General features: G+C 42.2%; 2 protein-coding genes across 2 annotated transcripts in view; one reads left to right on the plus strand and one right to left on the minus strand.

Annotated features, from left to right (window-relative positions):
• The window catches only part of eefsec (eukaryotic elongation factor, selenocysteine-tRNA-specific), a 441,024-nt gene extending 432,757 nt beyond the window's left edge, over positions 1 to 8,267 (minus strand). The window contains exon 1 of the mRNA XM_073071999.1: positions 7,929 to 8,267. Within this exon, the coding sequence (XP_072928100.1) occupies positions 7,929 to 8,205 (277 nt within the window). The 5' untranslated portion in view covers positions 8,206 to 8,267. The remainder of the gene's footprint in view (positions 1 to 7,928) is intronic.
• Positions 8,268 to 9,288: 1,021 nt separating this feature from the next.
• The window catches only part of ruvbl1 (RuvB-like AAA ATPase 1), a 79,017-nt gene continuing 69,287 nt past the window's right edge, over positions 9,289 to 19,018 (plus strand). Inside the window, exons 1-3 of the mRNA XM_073072000.1 lie at positions 9,289 to 9,808; positions 11,664 to 11,750; positions 18,595 to 18,727. Of these exons, the coding sequence (XP_072928101.1) occupies positions 9,668 to 9,808; positions 11,664 to 11,750; positions 18,595 to 18,727 (361 nt within the window). The 5' untranslated portion in view covers positions 9,289 to 9,667. The remainder of the gene's footprint in view (positions 9,809 to 11,663; positions 11,751 to 18,594; positions 18,728 to 19,018) is intronic.

Below are 19,018 nucleotides of genomic sequence, written 5' to 3' on the forward strand. Positions count from 1 at the left end.
ACAGGCAGCAGTGGGAATTGAACCCTGATAACAGATTACTGATTGACACTATACAGCAATGCACCAACCACTAGGCTACCATGCTGCCCCATACCTTAACAAGATGACCAACCACTGACCTGCTATCATTGTAATAGGGAGCTGGTCAACGGTGATATCCAGGATGATAATGCCATTGTATGTCATGAATGGGTGATCAAATTCCCTCTTACTGAAATTAGTTATTGCCTGCTAATTTTGTGGTAGGAGTAATAGTTGTACTTCTCAGTCCATGCCTGAATCCAATCTCAAAGTTCAAATTAAATTTATGAAAGTATACCTGCTCATAGAAAATATCTAATCAGCCAATAATGTAGCAGCAGCTCAATGCATAAAAGCATGCAGACATGGCCAAGAGGTTCAGTTGTTATTCAAACCAAAGATCATAATAGGGAAGAAATGTGATCTAAGTGACTTTGTAGTGTTATGAGTGATGGACAGACCTGATGGAAATGGGGTGCAGAGTTAACCATTCCCCAACCCCCCCTCCTGAGAACTATGAACTACTGCTGTTGCTATGCTGCTAATGAGAGAGAGAGATGAAGCACAGAGGCAGGAACATCTGCTACAGTTAAGAGGGAGAGAGAGACTGTTGATTTATTGTATTTTGACTCTTCCTGGATTATTTACCTTTCACTACAAGGACTTTACTTTGCTCATTAACATTCCTCAGGAGACAGCAGGAGTGGCCTGATTTGATGGACACTTTCATTTAGAGTTGATGGATGGCTGAGACCCTATTAGTAGGAATAAAAGACAGGTCTGGGGAGACACCCTTCAGACACACCAGTGGACACTGACTGAGTGTTGTGAACCCACAGGAAGGTGGGGGCTTCGAGGACCGAATCAGGAGATCGGTCAATAAAGTTCACAGTATGACGGCAGGGCCGGTGGGGACTTGTGTGTGTGTCCACTCATGCCAGAGTGACGAGTCCACCACAGAAGAACGGTCTAACTGAAGAACAGAGGGGTCATAGCTGAATGACCACAATACGACGGAATAAGAAAGCAACAGAAGGTTTGCCTGCTGTAGCTGTTACATCTCGCTCGCTCTCTCTCTCTCTCCAACGATTACAACACAACAACCATAACTACCTCAGCACACATGAACAGAACTTTATACTCTTCTATGACAATTCATTTAACCCTAGACATCGATAGAGCTTGTTTATTATTGCTTATTATTATTCCTACACTTCTATGTTTATTATTGCTAACCTGTTTTATATGTATATTTGCATTTTTGATACTGTATTGTGTAGTTTACTAATAAACACCTTTAGTTTTTGGTACCACCAGACTCCAACGGATTCTTCCATCTTTGCTGGTCTGTAAACCCAGTTACGGGGTACGTAACAGTGGAATGATTTTGGTGCTGGGGGATGGTTTAAGGATCTCAGAAACTGCTGATCTCCTGGGATTTTCATGCACAACAGTCTCTGGAGTTTATACAGAATGGTGCAAAAACAAAAAAACATCCAGTGGGTGTTAGCTCTAGACCACAAGACCATAAAATATATGCATTAGGCCTTTTGGCCCATCGAGTCTGCTCTGCCATTTTATCAAGGCTGATCCATTTTTCCTCTCAGCCCCAATCTCCTGCCCTCTCCCCGTATCCCTTCATACCCAGACCAATCAATAATCTATCAACGTCTGCCTTAGATATACATGGCCTCCACAGCTGTCTGTGGCAAAGAATTCCACAGATACATCCCCACCCGGCTAAAGACATTCCTCCTCATCTATGTTCTAAAAGGACACCCCTCTATTCTGAGGCAAAAAAACTTGTTAACGAGAGAGGTCAGAGGAGAATGGTCAGACTAGTTGAAGCTGACTGGAAGGTGACAATAACTCAAATAGCCATAAGTTACAACATTGGTGTGCAGAAGAACATATCTGAATGCACAACACATTGATCCTTGAAGTGGATGGGCTACAGCAGAAGGCCATGAACATACACTCAGTGACCACTTTATTAAGTACAACAGGTACCCAATAAAGTGGCTACTGAATGTACATGTCATCAAATACCACTCTAAAATTCATTTTCTTGCAGGCGTTCATGGTTAAATAAATAGAATATGAAAAACTATACATAAGCAAAGACAGACATACACAAATGTGCAAAAGACAAATTGCAAATAAAAATAACACTGAGAAAGAGTTACCTACCCAATTCTTAAAAAAAGGGCATTAAGAACAAAGGGATTGATTTGGATATCAGATGCAAAGACCTGTACAGATGAGTGAACAAGAGTAAGAAAAGTAAAGAAGACTATTTTAAAGTTACTGGTTATCGCAATAGAAATGAGGTGTAAAAGTGCAATAGCAAAGGCATTTGACATGGTGCCGCACATAAGGCTGCTAAACAAGACATGGTATTACAGGAAATATGCTAGCATGGACAGAAGACTGGCAGGAGAAAAAGAGTAGGAATAAAGGCAGACTTTTCTGGTTGGCTGCTGGTGACTGTTGGTGTATCTGCCTCATTCACCACCTAAATGCTGGTGAGAACACTCTGCTATGGAGAGGAGAGACTGCCTAACAACTTGGCATTGTTATTAATACAGGACATCGCAAAACAGCCATATGGCAAGCCAAGTGTAGGACATCTATTCGAAAGAGCTACTCATTGTTCCATTTCCTTCCTCATATTAGAAATATGAGAGCAAGGAACGTGATGCAGAAGTGAATAGGCAAAGCGGGGGTTCGGGTGGGGGAGGAGAAGGTGGGTTGGGGAAGAGAATGTGAGAAAGCAAGTCGGCAAGACAGAGTTGGCTGAATTCCAGTTAAAGGTAGGGAGCAATGAGGGAGCAGCGCTGGAGGCAGTCTACAGAACAGTCACTTCAGTCTTTTGTGTCTACACTGGCCATCAAGGCCCTATCTAGAGTAATGCTATTTTCAACATTTGGTTCAGTCTTTCTACAGTGGCACTGGAAAGTTTATGAACCTTATAGAATTTTCTCTACTTCTGCATAAACATGACCTAAAAAGTGATTGGATCTTCACGCAAGTCCTAAAACTTGGTAAAGAGAACCCAATTAAATAAATAATAGTAAAAAAAAACTATATTCATTTGTTCATTGTTCATATTTGTTCATTTATTTGAGAAAAATTATCCAATATTATATGTATTTGTTGAAAAAAGTATGTGAACCTTTGCTTTCAGTAGTTGGTGTGACCTCTTCTACAGCAATACCTTCAACCAAACATTTTCAGTAACTGCACATCAGCTTAGACCATTCCTCCTTACAAAACTGTTTCAACTCTGGGATTTTGGTGAGCTTCTTTGACGAACTGCTTGCCTCAGGTCCTTCCACAACATTTCTATATGATTAAGGTCAGGACTTTGACTTGGACTTTACAAAACACGAATTTTCTTCTTTTTAAACCATTCTGTTGCTGATTAATTCATGTTTCGGATCTTTGTCTTGTTACATTATCCAACTTCTATTAAGCTTCAGGTGACAGACTACTCTCCTGACATTCTCCTGTAAAATGTCTGATACAATTTTGAATTCACTCTTCCCTCAATGATTGCAAGCTGCCCAGACCCTGAGGCGGCAAAGCAGCCCCAAACCATGACACTCGTTCCACCGTGCTTCACAGTTGGGATGAGGTTTTGGTGTTGGTGTGCAGTGCTGTTTTTCCTCCAAAGATAGCAATGTGCTTTTTTGCCAAAAAGTTAAATTTTTGTCTCATCATAGAACATTGTCCCTGAAGCACTATAGAACATCCAGGTGGTCTTTTGCAAACTTGAGATGTGCAGCAGTGTTTTTTTTGGAGAGCAGTGGTTTCCTCCTTGGTATCCTTCCATGAACACCATTCTTGTTCAGTGTTTTTCTTAGAGTGGAAACATCAACAGAGACTTTAGCAAGTTCTAGAGATTTCTGCAGTTCTTTTTCTGTTACCTTGCATTCTTTTTCACCTCCTTTTGGCATTGCACGTTGTGCTCTTGGTGTGATCTTTGCAGGACAGCCATGCCTAAGGAGAGTAACAACAGTACTGAGTTTCGTCCAATTGTAGACAATTTCTCTTACAGTGGACTGATGAACACACAAGTCTTTAGAAACTCTTTTGAAGCCTTTTCCAGCTTCATGTATCTCAACAATTCTTCTTCTACGGTCCTCTGAAAATGGTTTTGAATGAGGCATGGTGCATGTAAACAGATCTTTCCTGAGAATGGCAGGCTCTGTCAGTAACCTGACTTTGTGTGTCTTTTTTATAGGGCAATGCACCTGTGCAACCCACACCTCCAATCTCATCTCATTGATTGGAACACCTGACTCCAAATAGCTTTTGTAGAAAGCATTGCCCCAGAGATTCAAACTTTTCCCAACAAATACTTGTAATATTGGATCATTTTTCACAAAATAAACAAACAAGTATAATGCTTTTTTCTGTTATTTCTTTAATTTGCTTCTCTTTATCTAGTATTAGGACTTAGATGAAGATTTAATCAGATTTCAGGTCATATTTACACAGAAATAGAGAAAATTCTACAAGGTTCACAAACTTTCTAACACCACTGTAAGCTACTGCATTTCAAGTATTCATCTAAATATTTCTTCTCACCACTCTCTCAAGAAGAACATTGAATATTTCAACTTCCATCTGGATTAAAAAAGCAACTCTTTCTCAAGTCTCCTATAAATAGCCTATACTTTGGGGGTTGGGGCAGAGATACATCTCCAACAAAGGAGGTGTGAGGCATTCCATCACCCTCGGGCAAGGTGCTTAGGGTCCCCCCTCCCCCACCCCCGTACGATCAGGATCACGTGAAGGCACGAGAGCAGGTGGTGGATGGTTGTATGAACATCTGGTGCACATTACAAGTCCTGGTTATGCAAACAATGACAACAGGCAGACTATCTCTGAAGAGTATGGATAACTGCTGGGGTCACTATTTTGTAAAGACTCTGCCCAGAAGACAACGGGAAACTATTTCTGTAGAAAGATTTGCCAAGAATAATCATGGTCTTGGAAAGACCATGCTCATCAATGTCATAATGTGGCACATAATGATGATACATTCAGCCTTTAGGAATGCCTTCAGTGTTCCTCAGTGCTGCCAAGGTTCAGATCATTCATTGTCTATGTCTTGAACTCATCTGTCCGTCCAAAATGCATCACTTCATGTTGTTTAAGACTATGGCGTTACCATTTCTCAGGTTTTTTTTTTACCAACTTGTTCACATTGTCAGGTAGCTTTACAATTCTTCTCGCTATTAACAACTTAACACAGACAGAATTGATCATGAAGACAGCCTCTGAAACACTTGCTTTCATCAGTCAAGGCACAAAGTTCAGGACTTGGGACTTCATGTTGCAACTGCACAAGTCGTTTGTGAGACCACACTTGCCATATTGTGTATTGATGCTGTTATAAGAAGGATTTTATTAAGCTGGAAAGGGTACAGAAAAGATTCATTGTAATATTATCAGAACTGAAGAATCTGAGTTATAGGGATAGATCCCTCAAAGTTGCTGCACAATTTAAGGGGATAGTTAAGAAAGCATATAGCATGTTGACCTTCATTAGTCAGGAGAATGAGCTCAAGAGCCATGAGGTAATGTTGCAAGCTCTGTACAACTCTGGTTAGAACACACTGTGTTCTTTTCTAGTCACCTCATTATACAAAGGACGTGAAAGCTTTAGAGAGGGTGCAGAGAAGATTTACCAGGGTGTTGCCTAGATTAGAGGACATGTCTTATGAGGATAAGTTGAGTGAGCTAGCTCTTTTCTCTTTGAAATGAAGCAAAATCCGAGATGACTTGATAGAGGTGTCCAAAATGACAAGAGGCATATATCAAGTGGATAGCCAGAAACTTTTTCCCAGGGCAGAACTAGCTAATATGATGGGACATAATTTTAAGGTATTTGGAGTAAAGTATAGGACGGGGGAGGATGTCAAAGATAAATTTTCTACACAGATGGTGGGTATGTGGATGGTGGTAGAGGCAGATCCATTAAATATATTTAAAAGACTCTTAGATAAGCACAAAGATTTAAGAAAAATGGTGGAAGGGAAGGATTAAATAGATCTTAGAGTAGGTTAAAAGGTAAGCACAGCATCATGGGGTGAAAGGCCTGTACTGTTCTATCTTCTATGATAGATAGGCAGGGGCTTGTTTTCCTCCAGAGCATAGAAGGCTAATGGGCAATATTACAGAGGCATATATATTACAGAGTGATGTTGTGGGGGTGGAACTGGATTCTCTGACGGTGGTGTCTGAAAAGAGGATGCTGTCCAAGTTGCATGCCATCTTGGACAATGTCTCCCATCCACTTCATAATGTACTGGTTAGGCACAGGAGTACATTCAGCCAGAGACTCATTCCACCTAGATGCAACACTGAGCATCATAGGAAGTCATTACTGCCTGTGGCCATCAAACTTTACAACTCCTCCCTCAGAGTGTCAGACACTCTGAACCAATAGGCTGGTCCTGGACTTATTTCCACTTGGCATAATTTACTTATTATAATTTAATTATTTCTGGTTTTATTTTGCTATATTTCTACTCTATTCTTGGTTGGTGCAACTGTAATGAAACACAATTTCCCTCGGGATCAATAAAGTATGTCTGTCTGTCTGTACAAAACCACAAGGACAACAGACAAGATAAATGGTCAGTCTTTTACTAGAGTAGAGGGAGTAAAAGTCAAAAGGGTATATAGGTTAAGGCAAGATGGGAAAATTTTAAAGGAACTCAAAAGTTGATGTGTCAATGGAACAAGCTACAAATGGAAGCTACAGAGGTGGGTACAGTTACAGTACTTAAAAGACATTTAGAAAGTTACATGGTAATAAAATGTTTAGAGGAATATAGCCCAAATGCAGCCAAATGGGAGTAGTTCAGGTAGACAACTTGGTTGGCATGGACAAGATGGGCCAAAGGGCCTGTTTCCATGCTCTATGACAACACAGTTTCATATCATCTCTTTACTAATGGGTCCTTCTTCCTTAATGTAGGTTCAGATCCTTTTAATGTATGTAACAAATTGCTGGCACAAATCTCCGTGTTACACCACTGCTCCAATTCCAGAACAACCTTCCACTATCAATCACGAACAAGAGAAAATTTGCAGATGCCAGAAATCCAAGCAAAATGCTAGAGGAACTCAGCAGCCAGGCAGCATCTATGGAAAAGAGTGCAGTTGACGTTTTGAGCCAACACCCTTCATCAGGACTGGAGAAAAAAATATGAGGAGTCAGAGTTAGGTGGGGGAAGGTGAGGGAGAAACCGGGAAGGTGGAGGGGTGAAGTAAAAAGTTGGGAAATTGGTGGGAGAGATACAGGGCAGGAGAAGGGGGAATCTACTAGGAGAGGACAGAAGGCCATGGAAGAAAGAAAAGGGGGATGAGCACCAGAGGGAGGCAAGGAGATATGGTGAGAGAGGGAAAAGAGAACGGGGAATAGTGAAGGGGTGGCACTATCAATTCTTATTTCCTATTAACAAGACTATTTTGGAATTAATTTGATAAATGGATTCCTTAGTATCCTGAGTAACAGACAAAAAGCTGGAAGAACTCAACATCAGGCAACACCAATGAACAGTCGATGTTTCGAGTCAAGAGCCTTTATTGGACCCGCGCGAGCTGCTGACTTACTCTAGAGTGTTGTGTTACCCTAGATCCCAGATCTACGGTTCTTGGGTCTCTTTGAACCAGCCTCCCACGTGGAACCTTGTCAAAAAAACCTACTATCTCCATCAACACATTTGGTCGCCTGCTCGAAAAATTCCATCGGGTAGATAAACGCTGCCCTTGGCGGGGGGAAGCTTGGGTGTCACTCTGTATAATAGAAGAGAGACCAGTGGAGGGGGTGGATGGTGGGAAAGGAAATGTGGCGGAGCACCGGAGCCCGGTTTTTCAACCTGTCCTACCTCCAATGATGGTCCTGATCAGCGAGGCATGGCCCGGGCAGTCCACCAGCGTGACCTGCAGTTTGGAGTACTGCGGCTGCCCGAGATGCGGCGGCGCGGCCAGGCAGAAGCTGGAGAAGCCCAGGTCCAGCGTGATGCCGCGCTCCCTGCTCTGCGGGTTCTTGTCGAAGGCCGCCGTAGACGCCGTGGTGCTCAGCGCCCGAGCCAGCGCGGTCTTGCCGCTGTCAATGTGTCCGAGGACCCCAATGTTGAAGTTCAGGGTGTCTGCCGCCGCCATGGTTGCCAAGAAACGGAGGGGGACGGTTCAACTAGACGGAACACATGTTGTGCACCCACTTCAAAACCCCCCGGGATGGAACAAAAGTTTCCACCTTACCATCTTTACTGTTTGGAAAGGAGATTTTGTGGATACTGAGAGTCTGAAATAGAAACAGATGTTAAGATTCAAGCCAGCCGGCACCATTGTGCGGTGGGAAAAATACTTTTCTAGTTGATGTTTTTTATTATTAATTTCTCTCCCACAGGTGCCATCTGCCTTCCTTGTCACAGAATATTCCAACTGAATCGAATCAGGGTTATTACAACTAAAATATGTGAAATTTGTTGTTTTGCGGCAATGCAAAGACATAACAATCGCTAAAATTACAAATTAGATTAATAGTGCAGAATGAGGTAGTTTCCTGGGTGCAGGAATTGTTCATAAATCTGGGCGGGGTGGGGGGGGAGACAGGAAACTGTTCCTAAAACGTGTTTTAGATTCCTTCAGACTCCTGTACCTCCTCTCATATGGTAGGTACATTTTGCTCTCTGCTTCTTTCCTTCTTGAGAAGATCATCAACCAAAAAGCCTATTTATCTCTCCAGAAATTCTGGCGAAACTAGAATTTTCTGATTTAAACATCCATACCATTTTCGCATGCATTGTTGTCTGTATAAGCTCATTTGCAGAAACTATTTTATTTTGCTTAGCAGAAAGATTTTATTGTTTCGTAAATCAAGGTAATAATCGTCAGCCTTCCAGCAACGTCTGAAAAATGAAGACTAAGTAAAACGTTGGTACAGTATACAAAACATGCTACGGTATAATTAGAAATACACTTCAGAATTCTTAAACTCAGATTTTTACATCTTTACTGAAATACATTTTAAATATATAAACCTCCAATTCACTATACAAACCTTTAATTCACTATATATTGTAAAATTATAACTATATGTTTAAAATATCAGCAATTAAAATGTTAATTTAAACCTGTTAAGATTAGATCTGCGGTAAATATTAATTTATTGTTGTTATAAATAATTGCTAATATTAGTTGACGGAGATCTCTCACAGCGTTTCTCGCCGTCCATTGGTGATAATATGATTGATCGCTGGATTGTCCAATCGCAATTAGGGATGCATTTTCCAGAGACCAATAATAGAAGCAAAATAAGGTGATTTCCGTTGGTGAGAACGCGATGATTGCCCTTAACGACGGAGACGGAAGTTGAATGCAACCTATCTTGCTCAGAATTCTAGTAATGATTGACGGAGAGGCAACCATCAGCCTACAGGAGTGTTTTAATTGGCATTGGCATTAGCCAATACAATGCGAGGGTAGGCGTTGATTTAGTGCTAGCGAGATAGGTAGCGGCTGAAGATCCCGCCTCACTTAGTAACACGCGCTGTATTCTGTCGAAGAGTCGCCGTTTGATTCGGATTCTGAGTTGAGGTGACCGGAGCAAAGAAAAGCAGCGATGAAAATCGAAGAGGTTAAGAGCACCACAAAGACTCAACGGATTGCCAGCCATAGCCATGTGAAGGGCCTGGGCTTAGACGAGAGCGGCCTAGCCAAGGCGGTGGCCGCCGGGCTGGTGGGCCAGGAGAACGCCCGGGAGGTGAGTAGTAGCACCGGCGGCAGGAAGTCTCTCCCCGACCCTCAACCAACACTGGCTTCATCCGTCCAGTTCCCCCTCCACTCCGGATCTGTTCCCCCGTCCTTCACTCCTTCCCTTTCCCTTCCCCTTCCCCTGCATCACCTCTCCTGTTTTGCAGAGCCCATTCCCGTATCATTCCCCGTCTTTCCTTCTCCAGTCACACTTCCTGCCTTTGCCCTCAACTCTATTCCCTCCAACCACCGTCACCCCTCCCCTTACCTGGCTCTGTCTGCCTTTTACTCCCTTGCCTGCTTCCACCTGCCCCTTTCTTCTCCCCGGCTCCATCCTTCACCCCTCATCATCCCTATATTACCCCTTCCTCTCCCCTTTAGCTACCTTCCCTTATCATGCTCCTCAACTTGAAATGTCAACAATTCGTTTATCACTTCATAGATGCTGCTTGACCAGCTGAGTTCTTCCATCATTTTGTTTTTTGGGCTAGGTGAGGGAAATGCATCTGTTGTACATATGTGTTTCTAAAGGGCATTTGGGATAAATTAGACATTGTGGAAAATGTGAGCCTTATTCTAAAAGGTTCCATGGCAAGTAATACACACAAAATGCTGGTGGAATACAGCAGGCCAGGCAGCATCTATAAGGAGAAGCACTGTCGACGTTTCGGGCCGAGACCCTTCGTCAGGACTAACTGAAGGGAAAGATACTAAGAGATTTGAAAGTAGTGGGGGAGGGGGAAATGCGGAATGATAGAAGACTGGAGGGGGTGGGATGAAGCTCTGTATCACTTTCGCCAATCCCCTTTCCAGCTCTTAGCTTCATCCCACCCCCTCCGGTCTTCTCCTATCATTTCATATTTCCCTCTCCCCCCACTACTTTCAAATCTCTTAGTATCTTTCCCTTCAGTTAGTCCTGACGAAGGGTCTCGGCCCGAAACATCGACAGTGCTTCTCCTTATAGATGCTGCCTGGCCTGCTGTGTTCCACCAGCATTTTGTGTGTGTTGTTTGAATTTCCAGCATCTGCAGATTTCCTCGTGTTTGCTATGGCAAGTAATGCTCGTAATCAATAATGATATTGGGTAGTGGAGGATTGCAGTGAAAAGATTATAATTGGAGTGGAGGAAAGTTGAGTTTTGTGGGGGTCAATGCTAGGAACACCTCTTGTTAATATTTGAAATTGGATATGATGCTAGCAATTTCAGAATTCTGTACATGATACAGAATCTGATAGTATAGTGATACACAAGGACTTCAGAGAGATCTGTTCTAGTAGAATGGGCAGAATGGGTAACAAATGAACTTTAACACTGAGAAGAGTGAAGTTTCACTTCAGTAGAAAGAAAGAAGAGAATATAAACTTGAGGGTACAGTTCTCAGAGGGCCACAAAATCATTGAAATATGGGGATATTTGCACACATTGGGAAAATAACTATTGAAAACTTGATTACAAAAGCATACAGGGTCTTTGGTACTCTCTGCCTCCTTTATAGAGTAAAAATATCATGGTATAATTTATAAAGTGAGTTTGAAGATGATAGGAGAATTGTCTCCACTTGTGTCTCACATTTGGGGAAATAGATTCTGGAGTGGATGCAGAATAAATTTAACAAATTATTCAGTGGTGAAGCAATTTGGCTTTGTAGTTACACAGAAGAAAGTCAGATTCTTACCCTTGGAAAAGTGGGGAGGGAGGAGACTGCAAGAAGGTCTGATAGCAGTATTTAGAATCGTGATTAGAGAAATTGATTTATTGGTGTGAGCTGTCAAAAACTCTATTTAAAGTTCTCTGTCAGAGATGAAGCACACAGTAAACCCTATTTGTATACAGAAAATTATTGAGCATCTTTCTTTTCCTGTAGGCTTGTGGGATCATAGTGGAGCTGATCAGAAGTAAGAAGATGGCTGGAAGGGCTGTCTTATTGGCTGGACCTCCAGGAACCGGCAAGGTACAGTGGGCATTCGATGATCATAATTTTTCTTAGAGACACTGAGGAATCTGGCACCTTTCTACTGCATGGGCTGCAATGGTTATGTTAGGAAAATATAGTTCATCACTGTGAACTCGGGTTAAAAATGCATGTTGAGATCCCAGAGTGGTAGGCATGGAATTTAATTTGGTATTGTCACATATACCAAGATACAGTTTTTTTAAAAAAATTGTTCTGCATCAATCACATTACATTGAGGTAGAACAAGGTAGAATACAGTCGGCCCTCCTTATCTGCGGATTCTGCATGCGCGGATTCAGCCAACCGCGGATCGGGAAAACCCGGAAGTTCTCTCCAGCACTCATTGTTTGAGCATGTATAGACTACTTTTTCGTGTCATTATTCCCTAAACAATACAGTATAACAACTATTTATGTAGCATTTACATTGTATTAGGAATTATAAGTAATCTAAAGATGATTTAGAAGTACAGGCAGTCCCCGGGTTATGAACGAGTAATGTTCCTGAGTCCGTCTAAGTCAGATTTGAAGTCGGAATAGGTACATCCAGTATTATTTAGCATCAGATAGTCAAACATTTCTCTTTGTATATAGTATATTACCTTTCTATGCAAATAAAACACTTAAGAAACATATGTATTTCAATAATTAAACCACTGCGTTGCTTAGTAATAATTGTAGCTTTCATCGAGGCAGGGCCTTTCACATGCTCCATTAAAATTGTTCCGATCGTTGACCGACTGTAGTCTAACGCTTTTCCAATGACCGATGGCATTTCACCTCTTTCCGATCGCTTTATTACTTGCACTTTATCTTCAATCGTGATTATTTTCGTGAGCAGAAACACTGCAGATTCAGAGCTGCGCCGGGTCCTAATGTCCACCGGACTTAGACAGATTAAATAAGGTCCGGGGTTCTGCTGGATCCTAAACACCACCACGCTGAGACAGGTTAAATAAGGGACTTGAGTATCCATGTTTTTTGGTATCTGCGGGGTGTTCCGGAGCCAATTGCCTGTGGATAAGGAGGGCTGACTGTAATAACAATGAAGAATAAAGTAAAGGTATCCCAAAAAATTGTAGTGTAGGTAAACAATAAATTCAAGATCATAATGAGATAGATTATGAGGCCAAGTGTCCATCTCACTGTGCATGATATTGTATCTCTGTTCTATTTTAGTATTCTGGGCAATAACATCCCATTTAGTTTGCTAGTGCCTTTGTGGTGAGATGTGAGGGCCAAATGTCTACATTGCCTGACTTGGCTTGTACATGATCTCTAGTTGAATTTGAAATGCCATGTGAAATTACTTAGCAGGGCATATAGCTGCAATGTTTAAAATGGAAATAGGATAACAACAAGGTTGACCTCCTGACGTTCACATTGTCACCACATTTACTCACAGACAGATCAAGCTCACTGAGTATCCTTGCTAACACCTGGGTACAGGTGTTTAAATTGGGTGAGCTGTCCAGCTGTCCAACATGTAAAGCATGGCTTTGATCACAAAAACATACTTCACAGGTGATATTATTACAATCCCTGGGTTCTATCTGTCCCTTCGCAGGAAGTGACCACCCCAGAGTTGTACAGAAGGGAGTAGCCCTAGGAATTCTTAACCTGCTCTGCTACTTACTTACTACTCACTATGCTGCTGGCATTCAGAGCAGCAACGAAGGTCTCTGGCTGTATTCCTTCAACTCATCAGTAGCTTTCTTTCAGTTTTCACTACTGTTATCCATGTGAATCCTGGGTGGAGACTCAGGAATGCTATCGCATTCAGATGTAAAAGGATTCTTCATTGCTGTTTCCATTACAGTTTTGTTTTACCAGTCAGGGTTGTTAGCCCTGAGCTGGACCCCTGTACCTGGAGGACTGGTGGTTCGCTCTTAGTCTGGCCTCTGCCCTTTGACCTGTTTGATGCGGGTGACCCTTCCAAGAGTCAAAGCATGAAGCCCTGACTCCAGCCAACAGTTCTCTGGGTCACTGAGGCACACAAGCCTCCAAACCACAATGTTGTGGTCCTCTTGGAGGCTGCTCTCACTCCTGATCTAATTAAAGACCTCATGAATTCTCATGGCATTAAATCAGATGTGATCAAGGATACCTCCTCCTGAATACCATCTGCTCTCCTTCAACTGATGAATTACTGTTGTTATCCATGCTGAACAACATTTGTAAGAAGCTTTGGATAGAGCAGGCCATGGAATGTATCCTGTGTCAGTAATTCAGTAACCTGTACCTCCTCCCTGATGATAGTAATGACATGCATGTCCTGGATTGTATAGGGGGGAGTGCGGGGAAATGCTGACTTGAGGTGCTGCCTCTTAAAGATGTCCTTGAGAGTGGGAAGCTGGTGCCCATGATAGAGCTGGCTGAGTTTCCAACCCTCTGCAGCCTGTGACAATTCTCTGCTTTTGAGCCTCCATACCAGGCTGTGATGCAAACAGTCAGAATGCTCGACACTGTATATCTATAGACATCTATACGAGTCTTTGACATACAAATTTCCTCAAGTTCCTGATGAAGTATCGTCACTGGCGTGTCTTCATGATTGTATCACTACATTGGCCCCAAATGGATTATCGGAAATTTTGACACTCAAGAGCTTGAAGCTGCGCTTCCTTTCAATGAGGACTGGTGTGTGTTCTAATTTTCTCTTCCTGGAGTCCACAATCAATTCCTTGCTCTTGCTGACATCAACTTTGAGACTTTTGTGATATTACTCAACCAGCTAAACTTTCTCAGCCTTCTACGTCACATCATTGGCATCTGAGGTTCTGCCACCAACAGTTATGTCATTGGCAAACGAATAGCTGATGTTCAAGCTGTGTCTAGCCTCTCAGTCATGAGTGTGGAGAGAGTAGAACAGTGAGCTAAGCACAAGTTCTTGAGGTGCACCTCTGATTGTCAGTGAGGAGAAGATTTTATTACCGGTCTGCACTGACTTTGGTCTCCCAGTAAGAAACTCAAAGACTCATTTGCAGAGGGTGGTACAGAGGCCCAGGTTTAGAAGATCGGTGATTAATACCGAGGGGATGATGATATTGAACACCTAGCTGTAATCAATGAACAGTAGCCTGATGTATGCTTTGCTGCTATAAGCGCTCCAGAGCCAAGTAGAGAGCCAGTGAGATTGCATTTGCCGTTTACCTGTTGTGCAGTAGGTGAATTGCAGCAGGTCCAGTTCCTTGCTTGAGCAGGAGTTAATTCCAGCCAAAACCAACCTCATCACTTCATCGTGATCAATGTGAGTGGTTGATATCCATTCAGGGAGCTCACCCTGATCTTGGGCATCAGTATCATTGCTGTTCTTTTAAAGCAAGTGGGTACCTCTGAACACAGCAGTGAAAGGTTAAAAATGTACTGGAAATCTGAGATCACTATATGCTGTCGGGAATTGCATAGGTGCAGTATTCTCCCTTTCAAAGCAAACATAAAAAGCATCCCTGACATTTATGCTGTTAGGTTTTGCCTAGAGGAAATAATTGAATGTGAAATCCTTGTCACAGCTATCATGCATCCAATTCTATCTCTAATTCCACATAAGATTGGATTTTTGCTCTCAATGGCTTTCTATAGGCTGTGATGCAGCCAGTCAACTTGCTCTCCACCGCACATCTATAGAAGTTTCTTGGAGTTCAGATGGCATGCTGAATATTCACAAACACCCAAGGAAATAGAGCTGCTGCCATGCTTTCATCATAGTTGTCCATTGGTGTGGAGACCAGGACAGGTCCTCTGAAATGTTAACATTGAATAATTTAAAGTTGTTGGCCCTCTCCACCTCTGATTTCCCAATGAGGACAAGCTCATGGACCTCCAGTGTCCTCCTCCGTAAGTCAATCGGCTCCTTGGTCTTGATGACATTGAGTAAGAGATTGTTGTTGTGGTACCACACAGCCAGATTTTCAAAATCCCTCCTATATGCTAATTCGTTACCACCTTTGATTCGGCCTTTGACAATGTTATCAGCAAACTTAAATATGGCAATGGAGCTGTGTTTAGACACACAGTCATAAGTATAAAGCAAGTAGAGCAGGGGGCTAAGCACACAGCCTTGTGGTGCACCTGTGCGGATGGAGGTTGTGGAGGAGATGTTGACAATCTGAACTGACGGGGGTACTTGGTTTTAGTACCTCCTGAATCAGGTTTAATATCACTGGCAAATGTCATGAAACTTGTTAACTTAGCTGCAGCAGTACAGTGCAATACATGATAAAACAGGGAAAATAAGTAAATCCTCCTCCTTCCACCACCCTCCAATTCAACATATGGATGAATAGCGCAGGCTACTACAGTCTACATCCCTTCCTTGCCCTGCACCTACCATCCACGCCTCCACATACTGACTGTTATCGTCCCAATCTTCACCTTCCTGTTTACACTGTATACCTCGGACATTAGATACAACACTGAGTCATGTCATCTGCAGAAATTCTCTGATGACTCGGCAATAGTTGGATATATAATGGGAGGATGAATACAGGGCCCTGTTGGAGGACTTTGTCAAATAGTGCAAGCTGAATCATTAGCAGCTCAACATCAGGAAGACAAAGAAAATGGTGATGGGCTTTAGGAGGACTAAGCCTGCATTACTCCCTGTTACTATTGATGGTGTGGACCTAGAAGTACCTGAGGGTGCACCTGGATGACAGACGTGAGTGAAGCACCAACACAGAGGCTGTGGAGAAGAAGGGCCAAAGTCACCTCTACTTCCTGAGGAGACTGAGGTCCTTTGGAGTATGCAGGCCTCTCCTTCACATGTTTTACCAATCTGTTGTTGCCAGTTCAATCTTCTATGTGGTGGTGTGCTGGGGTAGTGGTATCAACACGTTTGATGCCAACAGGCTCTATAAACTGATTAGAAAGGCTGGCTCAGTTATACAAGTAAATTTAGACACACTGGAGGCTGTGGTAGAACAAAGGACCCTATGGAAATTCCTGGCAGTTCTGGACAGTGTTTCTCACCCTTTGCATGCCTCCCTAGCTGAACAGAGGAGCACTTTTAGTTGTAGACTAAGACAGCTGCATTCCTCCAAAGAGTGCTATATGATGTCATTCTTGCCCTCAGCTATTAGGCTCTATAATGAGTCAACCTATAGCCGGGAAAGTGATGACCCCTTCCTATTAGACTTTGTGGTAATTTAGTTTTTATTCTTTCTACTACTAATGTTTTTAGCTGTGCACTTGTAATGCTACTGTGACACTAATTTCCTTTGGAATCAATAAAGTATATATCTATCTCAAATACAGTAAGTGTATATATGTATATTAAATAGATTAAAAATAGAGCAAAAACAGAAATAATAAAAGTGAGGTAGTGTTCATGGGTTCAAAGTCCATTTACGAATCAGATGGCAGAGGGGAAGAAACTGTTCCTGAGTTACTGTGTGTGTGCCTTCAAGCTTTACCTTCTCCCTGATGATAACAATGAAAAGAGGGTGTGTCCTGGGTAGTGGGGGTCCTTAATGTTGGACACTGCCTTTCTAAGAAGATGTTTTCTGATGTGTCTTGGATACTACAGAGGCTAGTACCCAAGACGGAGCTGGCTAATTTTACAACTTTCTGCCACTTCTTTCAATCCTGTGTAGTAGTTCCCCCAAGATGTGCTTAGTAATGGAGGTGGCGGAAGTTACGGAGGATAATGTGCTTGATCCGGAGGCTGGTGGGATGGTAGGTGAGGACAAGGGGAACTCTTGATCTTTCCCCTTACTGGTTTTTCACCTGGCACCTACCAGCCTTCTCCTTCCCACCCTCCCTCCACCTTCTTTATGGGGCCCCTCCCCCCTCCCTCTTCAGTCCTGACGAAGGGTCTCGGCCCGAAACGTTGACTGTTCGTTTCCACAGATGCTGCCCGACCTGCTGAGTTCCTCCAGCATGTTCTGCGTGTTGCTTTGACCCCAGCATCTGCAGTGTATTTTGTGAGTAGAAAAGGTTCAGCTGGACTTGGTAACAAAGCCATGAAGGCCAGGAACTGGACTTGGTTGTCTGAGGCTACTTGAGATGTATGCTATTAGGAGCATTTAATAGGTAGTGGGGGAGCTGTAACAACCTTTAATTTACCGTATTTGATATCGCTGAATGGCCCACAATATTGGATATAGATTCTGGCTGACATAATGTATATTTGCCAAATATTTGGAAATGTATTTGTCCAAGTATTTGGCTGATCAACACCTTGTCTAGGACAATTAAGGATAATAAATTGTTGGTCTTTATAGTTCACTGTTATCACATCTAATAGATTAGTATCAGATTAGAATGAATAAATACCTGTGATGGCACTTCACGTATTAAAATAGGAAGTTATGTAATTTGGTCTTATCTCATCCTATAAAGTTTCAACATAGACCATAAGACAGAGGAGCAAAATCGGGTGTGAATAAACCATGTATTTTATGAGCTAGCCATGTTTTAAACTTAACTGTTGGAACTTGGCGCTGGTGTTCTAGTAATAAGACCATAAAACAAGGGGGCAAAATTAGACCATTTGGCTCATCAAGTTTTCTACACCATTTCATCATGACATATTTAGTTTCCCATTCAATTCCACAACCCCATTCACCTGCCTCCTCCACATAATCATTAATGGCCTTGCATGACCCAAAGGTTTATTGCTGTGTCCCATTTAAAAGATTTTTATTTGCAACTATGATGCTTTGTTTTTAATCCAGTTACGAATATCACTTTTTTCACCCTATAGTTGTATCCCTTCTAACTTTAACCAACTTGTCTTGCTGGAAATTTGAAGGATTAATTTGATCAAGTTATTGTAGACCACCTTTTACAACTTAACGCAGAATGTGTGTGATCACTGACTATTTGTTTACCTTTTGCAGACTGCTTTGGCTCTGGCCATTGCACAGGAGCTGGGAAATAAAGTACCATTCTGTCCTATGGTGGGAAGTGAAGTCTATTCAACTGAAATCAAGAAGACAGAAGTACTTATGGAGAATTTCAGGCGAGCAATTGGTGAGTAGTCGGTTTTAAAGGTTTCAATGGTAGGTTTTAAATCTATCTTCTGACCTTGTGTTTTTACATACACAAAATAACCTATTGGTAGTTCTAACGCTAAAGTTTGTCTTTAATTGTGTAGAAATGTAGTTAATTTAAGGTAGACATCTTCCCTAAACACATTGAACTAATGAAATGATCATACTTTCTGTTATTTGGTGGATTATTTCTTAGTGATTAAAATGTGCCATTTTATAATGTAATTTCTGTAGCTAGTAGCAAGGTCAAGTTCATTGTCATTGCATGTGT

This window comes from Hemitrygon akajei, chromosome 19 (genome assembly GCF_048418815.1).
Source record: "Hemitrygon akajei chromosome 19, sHemAka1.3, whole genome shotgun sequence".
Lineage (NCBI taxonomy): Eukaryota > Metazoa > Chordata > Chondrichthyes > Myliobatiformes > Dasyatidae > Hemitrygon > Hemitrygon akajei.